This window comes from Gallinula chloropus, assembly GCF_964237585.1.
Source record: "Gallinula chloropus genome assembly, chromosome: 15".
Classification (NCBI taxonomy): Eukaryota; Metazoa; Chordata; class Aves; order Gruiformes; family Rallidae; genus Gallinula; species Gallinula chloropus.
Genome location: NC_140100.1, coordinates 8,771,988 through 8,782,103, shown reverse-complemented (window position 1 = coordinate 8,782,103; position 10,116 = coordinate 8,771,988). Strand labels below are relative to the sequence as shown.

The window sequence follows — 10,116 nt, the reverse complement described above, 5'->3', positions numbered from 1 at the left end:
TTGGGTTGGTGGAAGGTGTGAATCTCCCACCCCCTCCACCCTTCTTCCCCTTTGGATGGCAGTTATTGCTTCTGTGGGGATTTTGGGAAGGATGAGGCAGCTCTGCCTGTTCGGTGGCACAGCAGCAGTGTCAGCCTGTGCTGGCTGCAGCGCTGTAACATGACAGCCACACACACACAGAGCACTACTTGCTCCAGGCCACCAGCATGTTTTTTGATACTGCTCTATTCCTCACTATCCCTCCTGCAGCTGGTCCCAAATTTGACCCTTGCTCACCATAAACAGTCTGCAGCAGGCCCTCCTTCACTGTGTAACCTCAGACAGCTCATTTAAACAGCCACTCTCCAGCTCAGCAGCCAAAATTCAATTAAGACTTCAAAAACTTGACCCCTTTTTACTCTGTAACAACTCAGAGGACAGAACTGGTACCAGATACCTCAGGACAAACACTCACCTAATGCATGAAGAAACCACCCAGCCAAACAACGATGCAACCAGCCCAAAGACCAAGCTGCCACAGAGAACAGCCCATGTCACCACCACCACTGGTGGGCTCTTTCATACCTACCAGGGATTCAGTTCACCATGTAATATTCAGGGAGCACAGAACCATGAAATTTGATTTCTTTCTGCTGAAGATGCTGGAGATTATTTTAATAATTCTTAGTCAGTATCACCAAAAGAAAGCTCTTGTTCAGTGGTTTAATATAAAGACTTTTAATATCTCTTTCAGCAATAAAATCTCTGCTTTCTCTTCTCTAAAGCTACTAATCTTACCAAAGGATATAATTTAGACAGTAGAATGAAGTAGAATAAAAATAGACAGCAGCAAGTGAACATTCTTTTCAAACAGGGACCCGCTCTGGACTATCTGCAGGTTGTTCCATCAGATTAGACCCAAGCAACAATTTAATTCCCAGCTCCAACCATCAATATGAAGAACAGAAAATGTTCTTTTACCCTTTCATGGGTCTCTGAGTTGAACAGAAGCAGAAGCAAAAGGAGTAACAGCAGAGAGCGGGAAAGGTGAGATGGATCAGAGGACAGTCATAAAGGAGAAAGCATAGGAAAACTGCCTTGGTGAACAGTGTGTGTACCACTTCCCACAGGCCCTGACCCTAAACCTTCCAGTTTGAGAGCCAGATACATAGAGAAATTATTCACTGGGTTTGAAAAAGGAAAAAGAAGGGGGAAGAAAGAGGTGGGGACATGGCAGAAAATACAGTGAAAACAGAAAATACACCCAGAAAGTTTACAAATTTATTGTCTGCTTAAAACACATTTCTAAGGGCCAAATTATTTTGGCTTGAACTGAGTGTTAATTAATAAATGCATTAGCACAAGTGAGAGAAATGCTAGTAGCTCTGGTAATTCATGGTAAGTTACACAAACACCTGCCAGGGACTTAAAGACACACTCAGACCTGCTTTAATAAAGAGCAATCTGAAGTACCACAGGTTTTATTTCCACCTGGCACCAACTGCTGTAAAGCCCACATCAGATTAACCTACACTTCAAAATCTACACAATAAAGGGGAGGGGTTTGTGGTCTTTTTAAAAATAGGCCTGCACTGTTCTTACTGCCTGAAGTGTTCTCCTTGTCTGTAACTGTTTTCTCCCAGGGAAAATGTTCTTAAGGACCTTTAAAGAGTAGGCAAGAGAAACTGAAAGAAAAAGGCTAAGAAAAGCTTGAGGAAAGTAGATAAAGGCAATACTTTTGCTCATTTACGACCTTATTATAGGAAAATTAAACTTTGAGAAGAGGTTCCTTCAGGAAACGCTTCCTATTGCAATATGAACAGGATGTACAATATGTACTACGTAAGAGTTACGCTTTCCATACATGAGGAGCAAAGTTGTCTTGCTTCATTATGACTTCTCAGGTTTTGCTTCTGATTTCTCCTCTATCAGATCCTTAAATCCCAATTTTTCCAGTGGTTCATTAGCCATAAGTTGCCTAAAGTTAAAAACAAAACAAAACAAAATGAATTATGCAGAAGACAGTCTGTAACTGAGAGAGCAGCAGCATTTTTTATGTCATTTACTGTTAATGACTCTAAGGAAATCCAAGATGTCCATGCAGGGTGACTGCTGCTGACTGGGCAAAGCCTCTGAAGCACCAGTTTTGGGAAAGCAACGTTCATAGAATGGTTTTGGTTGGAAAAGACCTTCAAGATCATCAAGTCCAACCACCTATTCAGCCATTCTAGGTCCAACACTAGACCATGCCACCAAGTACAACACCCACTCCTCTTTCGAACTCCTGAGCCCTTTGATCTTCAAGATCACATGTTCAAATATTACTCTTCTTTTACTCCCCCTTCTCTAAAAGAACTGGCAGGACAGAATGATAACTGCTAATGAGATCTGAGTTACACCAAGCGTATTAGTGAATCATTAATTATTTCAAGTTGATCAAATGATGGCAAATTCAGGGATACTTGTTTTTCTTATCAGCACTTTTCCAATTAAAGGTGTTGTTTCCTGATATCAGATATTGAGTGTTTCCTCAGAAACTGACCCAACTCTGGGCCACCTTTATTAACAGACTGCAAAAGAGATTCCTAAAATTCTACCTGAGCCATGTACCAGATCTTTAAGCACATATGGGTCAGAACTGCATTCATGGTGCCACAATACTCTGTTGTAATGATTTTTCAAACAATCCCTGGTTAGCTGCCTTCCTCACCCCCAGCCCACGCAGCATATGCAAGCACCCTTTTATTTAAGTGCCTTTAATAACACTCTTTGTGCATTCCCTAACAAGCAACCTGCCTGACTGCAGAGCAGAAAGCATTGTAAAGCAACTCAGGAATGGAAACAGCCCTGGGAAAGCAACTATGGACACTTTTTCCAGTTGAACTTTAGAACAAGTTGTTGTAGTTTTGTGTGTCTGGGTTCTGTGGAGAAGGGGGGGCTGCAGGGGTGGCTTCTGCAAGGAGCAGCCAGCAGCTCTCTGCAGGCCCCACAGAGCAAACACCAGCTGGCTCAAGGCTGGGGTCGTTGCTGACCAAGGCCAAGACCATCAGTGATGGTCACAGCATCTCTGGGAATCACAGTGAAGAGAAAAAGAACACGAGCAGTGGCTTTTTGCCACCAGAGAAGTGAGTGAGAAGATGTAAGGAGCTGTGCAGACACCAAGGCCAGGGAAGGGCGGGGAGGAGGCACCCCAGGTGCCGGAGAGAAAGATGCCCCTGCAGCCTGTGGAGAAACCCATGGTGGAGCAGGTGTCCTCCTGCAGCCCATGGATAATGGTGGGGAGCAGAGATCCCATCTACAGCCCATGGAGGACCCCACGCCAGAGTGGGTGGAGACATCCAAAGGCCACTGTGACCCCGTGGGAATCTCATACTGGAGCAAGCTCTCGGCAGCAAAACCTGCAGCCTGTGGAAAGACCAGCCCACGCCAGGGCAGGTTTGCTGGGGGAGTTGTGACTCTGTAGGGGACCAGGCTGGCGCAGACTGGGCCTGAAGGTCGGCGCCCTATGGAAGGGACCCAGGCTCAGGCAGTTGGTGAGGAGCTGACACCCCAACAGAAAGGACTCACGGAGAAGTTCATAGAGGACTCGCTGCCATGGGTGAGACCCCACGGTGAAACAGGGGCAGCGTGTGAGGAATGCCCCTTTTCCCCGGCTAAGAAGGAAAACAACTCGCGAGGAACTGTCCGAAACCCCCATTCCCCGCCGACCCCCGAGGCTCGGCCCCCCCGCCGCCGGGCCGGGGCAGCACTTGCCTCTCCATGCGGCACTCCAGGTAGGCCATGGCGCGCTGCCGGCAGGCGCTGCTCTCGTACCCGCTCTCGCGGAGGCACCGCATGAACTGCTCCTTGAAGGCGCTGCACTCCCCTGCAAGAGAACAGCGGGGGCCGCTGCGGGTGGGGGCCGGGGCGGCGGCCCCGGGCCCGCGTCCCCTGGAGCCGGCCCGCGGGGAGCGGAGGGAGGCGGGGGGAGGCCCGGCGCTAGGCCGCGGGGAGGGGAGGCCCGGCCCGCCGTACCGCACCGAAGTGATCCAGCGGGAAGGCGCCTTTGTCCGGCGGCCGCGGCTTGAAGCTCTTGCTGCTGAAGTTCATGGCGGTGGACATGGCGCCGGCAGGCCGGGGCCGCTCCGGTAGCGGGCTGACCGGCGGTGGGGGGGCAGAAAGCCGAGCGCCGGTAATGGCGCAGAGCGCCGAGCGCATAGAGCGGGGCCACGTGACCGCGGCGGAGGGGGCGGAGCCGCGCCGCTATGCAACGGCATCAGCGTCGCTATAGCAACCGGAGAGCCTCGCTCCTGCGGCTTTCTCGGCGGTGGGGCGGGGGCGTCGCCATGGCAACGCGGCAGGGGCGGGGGGCGAGGGTGACGCCACCGCCGCAGGCCGCGGCCGGTTGCGCGGGGTTACCACGGAGATGCGTCGGCGCCGGGGCCGCTCCCGCCGCTCTCCCCAGGGCCCGGCTTCGGCTGGCTCCTGGCGGGCCGCGGAGAGAAGCCGCTGCCACAGCTCTCCCTTCCCCAGCACGGCCCGCCGAGCAGCGCCCTGAGAGCGAGCGAGCGAGCGGGCGGGCAAGCGGCTCCCCCGGGAGCCGAGCGCTCCCCGGCGGCCGCTCCCCAACCGGGAGGAGGACGCGACCCGGCTGTTACTGTGCCCGCCGCGGCTCGGGCTGTCGGGGGCCTTATTTCCCTCCTCACCCGCAGTTAAGTGCTTCGAGACAGCCTTTCATCCGGTCTAAGTTGATTTCTTTCCTTTTAATTAAATAAGTAGAAAGAATTCGAGGCCGGGGGGCGGGGAGGAATGATAAAGAAAAAGAACCAGCTGCGATCGCTGGGGGCAGAAACGCCACTGTAGTCCCTCTTCAATGCTGCCTCTTCATGACCCCTTTCTTACTACAGTATTGAAACAGCAAATGGACAATGATGTCGTGTTCTGCTGTGTAAGCAACCGGTTTATACGGCCTGAAGTAACAAGGGTTTCTTTATTATTCGGCTGTCAGGGCTAGGGACAATGGCTGGGTGCTATCATGGGGCAAACAGCACTTTCCCACTTGACTTTGTTCTAGTGCTGAACAGCGAAAGGGAGATGCTCCCCTCCTCCATCAGTATGGGCAGCAAACTCTCTCCCAGATCTGGGAGGGCAGCTTTTGGTTTATCTGGAGGAGCTTTAACTGTGCACTCGACTTTAGGAAAAGGCCTGAATCATGTGCCTTAGTTTCTCGCAGGGTGATTGACTTGCTGATTCCCTGTGTGCCCAGGTGGCCAGGAAGGGCAGCAGCATCCTGGCTTGTATCAGAAATAGTGTGGCCAGTACGTCTGGGGAGGTGACTGTGCACTAGTGAGGCTGCACCTTGAGTGCTGCGTCCAGTTCTGGGCTCCTCGCCATAAGAAGGACATTGAGGTCCTGGAGTGTGTCCAGAGAAGGGCAACCAGGCTGGGGAAGGGGCTGGAGGGCAAATCCTATGAGGAGCAGCTGAGGGAGCTGGGGGTGTTCAGCCTGGAGAAGAGGAGGCTGAGCGGAGACCTTATCACCACCTACACTGACCTGATGGGGGGTGCAGAGAGGTGGGCGATGGTCTCTTCAGCCAGGGGACAGGAGATGGGACAAGGGGCAATGGGCTCAAGCTGTGCCAGGGCAGGGTCAGAGCAGATGTTAGAGAAAATTTTTTTACTGAAAGAGCTGTCAGGGCCTGGCACAGGCTGCCCAGGGGGGCTGAGTCACCTTCCCTGGATGTGTTTAAAAAAAGGGTAGATGAGGTGCTCAGGGATATGGTTTAGCACAGGATAGGAACGGTTGGACTTGATGATCTTAAAGGTCTTTTCTAACCTTGTGATTCTGTGATATGAAGGAAAAAATCAAAGGAAAAAGATAAGCAGGGATCCTGCAGTGGAACCACTCCCAGACAGACAGTGCCGGTCCTACACAAAGGCTGTACCGACTTGCTGTATTATCCTTCATCCCAATGTTTTGATTCCCTATTAATTAACTCAATGTCTTTCTTTGGAGTCTTAAATTTTGTAGTTTACCCAGGTTTTCAGGTCAGGCCTACTAGCAGGTGTTTGGTTATGCTTACCTAATGTTCTTACTGCAAATATCAGTTGCATCTTCTTGAGTTTCCTTTAAAGGCACAGCCCGTCCTTGGATCTAACACACATGCTTTAGCAGTTTAGCATGTATTATTCAGCAGTTTAGCATGTATTTTTTCCCAAGGAGATCAAATGAAGCCCCCATTAGATAATCAGTGGGAAGGAAAATAAAAAAAATACAAATCTCATTGGCAGATTAAGCCAACCAGTTCCAAAAGAATTCAATAAAAACAGAGCCACAAAGAGCCACACACAGACAATTCAATGCCTTTCTCGTGCTGCCTTTCAGAGAAGCAAGAGACTTTCCTGGCACTGAGGAAAACTGCAATAGCTGTTTCAGCAAAGAGATGCCCATTGTACAAGAGAGATCAGATAGCCTGTAAAGCATCCAGCGTTTGATAGTATCTCTAGTCTGGAGTGCTGAGCCCTTTCCAAAAATTTGAAGGCAGAAATTAGGAGCCTCCTCAAATTAGGGGAAAATCTTGGATCTTCTCCTTTCAAGTTACACACCTGGCTAGTTCTTAAAAATAAATAAATAAATCTTTTGCTTGAATCAGAGCTGTTAGTCATTAATTATGGTCTAAAGAGTCATTAATTATGGACTAAAGGAACAGTAAAATTGCTTGTGCTTTTACAGCCTTGTCAGATCACACTGAAAACTTGCTCCACTCTGGGTGCTTTCCTGTCAGTCCCACAAGTGTACCTCCAGAAGGGTTTGGGGTTGTTTTTACACACCTAGCATTAATTTTGGAAGCACCAAACTGAAGTACTAGATCAGAGCAGAACCTTTATTCCTTCCTCTGGGCGGGGTGAAGTCCAGGACTTTCATTATTTTCTCTCCTTCACCACACCACCTCTCTTTAAGAGCCACGGGATTGAAATTACCAGGTAGTTAATTTGAAGATAATTTATCGACAAGTCGTGAAAGGCTCTGAATAAAGCACCAGGGGATTTTGTAGCTTGACTTGGGATAACTGCAATAAATTAATCAGTTAAAACAAGACCAAGCACATTCAGGCGCTGGAATTTGTGCCCTTGAGACGGCTGTTCCCAGCCCCAGCACAGAACACACCTCAGAGAAACATCCTTCCAGGATCACTCATTCCTACGCCTCACCCTCGCCGCGCGAGCACGCCGCCAGCCCTTACATAAGGTCTCTTGCTACATCACTGCCAAAGCCTGTTGTAAACCATTTTTCTCCCTTTCAATTCAGGTTCCTAGACAAGCAAAAATGCAGAATATTGCCAGGATAGTCTGGGGAATGGGGACTTGTGTTGTGAATGATTAATGAAATATTAGTGTTTTGCACTTACAGGGAAATCAGGGTTTCATGCCAGCAAGGTCAGGGCTTTAGTGTGTTATGTGCTCTGCAGAGATGTATGGTGTGATAGCTCATCTTCTGTCAGGAGCAAGCCAAAGCTTCACTGGTTTAGAGGGGAACGGGGTAGAAAGAGCAACACCATGCTGAAAGCCAAGGCAACCTTTTCCCACACATTGCTAGCTGTGGTTTTGGTATACCTAAATTCACATCTCTCTCTGCACCAAGACAGGTGGCCCCAAAAAACGGCAGGACCCTGGCTTTGTAGATACCTACCAACTAATCATCCTCCCTGATGTGCCCCAAATTGCCATGGGATTAACAGAATTTCTGCAATACTCAGTTGAGATAGACTGGAGCTAGAGACAAGATCCCTGAAGCTACGCTGAGGCATTGGCTCTGTTCAGACTTATTTTGGAAACAAATTCTTCAGAGCCTGACCTCCTCGCTACTGACTTCCCAGGTCAGGCTGCCTTGGCTTCTTGGCATGAGTGGGGGGGTCTGGAAGATCACACTTCTGGCTAGAGTCACAATGGATTTTTCTGGAATTATTTTGATAGACGTACATATGACATTTCCAGTGTCCCAGGATCTCCCATGGATTTTGTCACTGAGTGAGACTCAGGAAGGAATGACATATATTTGGTCCAAGAAGGTGGCTCTTAAGTGCCACAAAGCTCCTGAGAACAGTTTGTTGGGAAAAAGGATGGAACAGCTCCCCTATGAAGAGAGGCTGAGGGAGCTGGGATTGTTCAGCCTGGAGAAGAGAAGGCTGGGGGGGGGGGGGAACCTCATTGCAGCTTTCCAGTCCCTGAAGGGAGCAGAGAAACAGGAGGGGAATCAACAACTTATTAAAAGAGTAGACAATGGCAGGACAGGGGGAATGGGTTAAAGCTAAAGGAAGGAAGGTTTAAATTGGATATTAGGGGAAGGTTTTTACAGAGAGAGTGGTGAGGGGCTGGAACAGGCTGCTCAGAGAGGTGGTGGATTCCCCGTCCCTGGAGGTGTTCAAGGCCAGGTTGGATGGGGCCCTGGGCCACCTTTTGTAGATCCAGGCCTGGAGGTTGGCAGCCCTGCCTGTGGCAGGGGGTTGGAACTCTGTGATCCTTGGGGTCCCTTCCAACCCAGACCAGTCTGTGATTTTACTTAACACGAGCAGGAAATCCCATCACCTTGGGCTCTGCAGAGACAGAGCACTGATCCCATGCACAGATACTTCTATCTTCTACCAGTGACCAGACCCATCACATACAATCCTTCAGCTCAGACTGGGGGGAAAAAAAACCCCAAACCCAATAATATTTCATTGAAAATTTGCAGTAAAATATCGATTTTTAGAAGTCTTTCAGGAGTCTTTCTTCCCAGAGCAGATGCACAACACACACACTGACTTGGAAGATCAGCAAAATGAAGTTCAGCACGAGTTAATTGGTATCAAAAGGAGCACAGCAAACCTTGGAGATGCTGCTCCCTACCCTGCAGTGATCCTATGGAAATACCGATTTGCAGGATGGGAAGAAGTGGGCAGAATCCAATAAAACAATGCAACAATTATGACAGATGGGCAGGGGTCAAAGTCGGAGAGCTTTTCATTTCTGGCTGCGCTGGCATTTGTCAAGGGGAGCAAAACCCATTAGTGAGGAGCAGCCTGAGTTTTAACACATCTGAGTCTTTAAAAATGTTAATGTTTAATCGGGTGTGCTCATGCTTTATATGTCCCCGATAACAATGCACGGGCTGATAGGCATCTCTCAGGCTTGTAAATCAGTTGCGGAGCCTTGGAAGGCACACAGGCACTTGGTGTTTGCTCTCATGGTTTATTACGTTATCAGAACTCATTGACTGAATTATGGCCTTATAACAGCTCTTTCTCTGCATTATCCTACGGTTACTGTAACATTATTAACCTTTGTCCCCACAGAAGATTGTATGTCCTTCTCCACATGAGCACACACAAGTTAGATGACTCTCTGGCTGTTCAATGTATGAGCTCGTTTTTCTAGGAAGAGCTGATTATTTCCCTGAGCTGTGTCCACAGAGTCTCCTTATCTGAACGTGGCATCAGCTCTGGCTTGGGCTTGGGTAGGAAGACACAGCCACGTGAGTAGGGAACAACGTTTTCTCCACGGTCCTGTGTGGGATGCCTCACCTGCAAGCCAGCAACTCAGCTGCAGGCTGGAAGCCAAGGTATGTGAGGAAGGAATGGAGGTGAGGACATCACGTTAGTTGTGTTTTAAAACTGCCCTGACTCTCTCCCACTGGGGAACTCATCCATTTGCTCAGTCTGGCAGAACACGATACTCTTAGAAATGTCTGAGAGAAGAACACATAGATCTGAGACCTTCATATCCATGCAGCAAATCTGGAGATGGACATGACCATCCCTTGCCCTCTTTTCTTTGCCCACCCTGCCTAGTCCTCCTCTGCACAGGGTGAAAATCTCCTCTCCTGGTAACAAGCCCTGGAGAACAAGCAGACGTGCAGGCACCTTTTTCATGTCTATCTAGTTAGAGTTTATTGATTCCCCTTGCCTTCAGCTAATGTACTTTTATTATTATTAATAAATAATCATCGTTTTTCCATCAGTGGAGCCTGCACCCAGGAGCCCTGGAGGATTCTAGCAAAAGTATTATTAAAACTAAAGGTTTCTAAAGGGTTGAGCAGCAGAACAGCCCAGTAACCTGACAGAATCTGCAACTGGGGAGCAAAATGTCCCCACTTGCGTGTATCTGATAGAGCATCAAA

At 49.1% G+C, this 10,116-nt stretch overlaps 1 protein-coding gene across 1 annotated transcript; it reads right to left on the bottom strand.

Annotated features, from left to right (window-relative positions):
* Positions 1 to 646: 646 nt before the first annotated feature.
* Positions 647 to 4,128, bottom strand: COX19 (cytochrome c oxidase assembly factor COX19). Its single transcript, XM_084271131.1, has 3 exons — positions 3,999 to 4,128; positions 3,733 to 3,844; positions 647 to 1,957 (listed from the first exon to the last, which is right to left on the bottom strand). Exons 1-3 carry the CDS (start codon positions 4,078 to 4,080, stop codon positions 1,870 to 1,872), a joined length of 282 nt encoding a protein of 93 aa, XP_084127257.1. The 5' UTR covers positions 4,081 to 4,128; the 3' UTR covers positions 647 to 1,869.
* Positions 4,129 to 10,116: the final 5,988 nt, after the last annotated feature.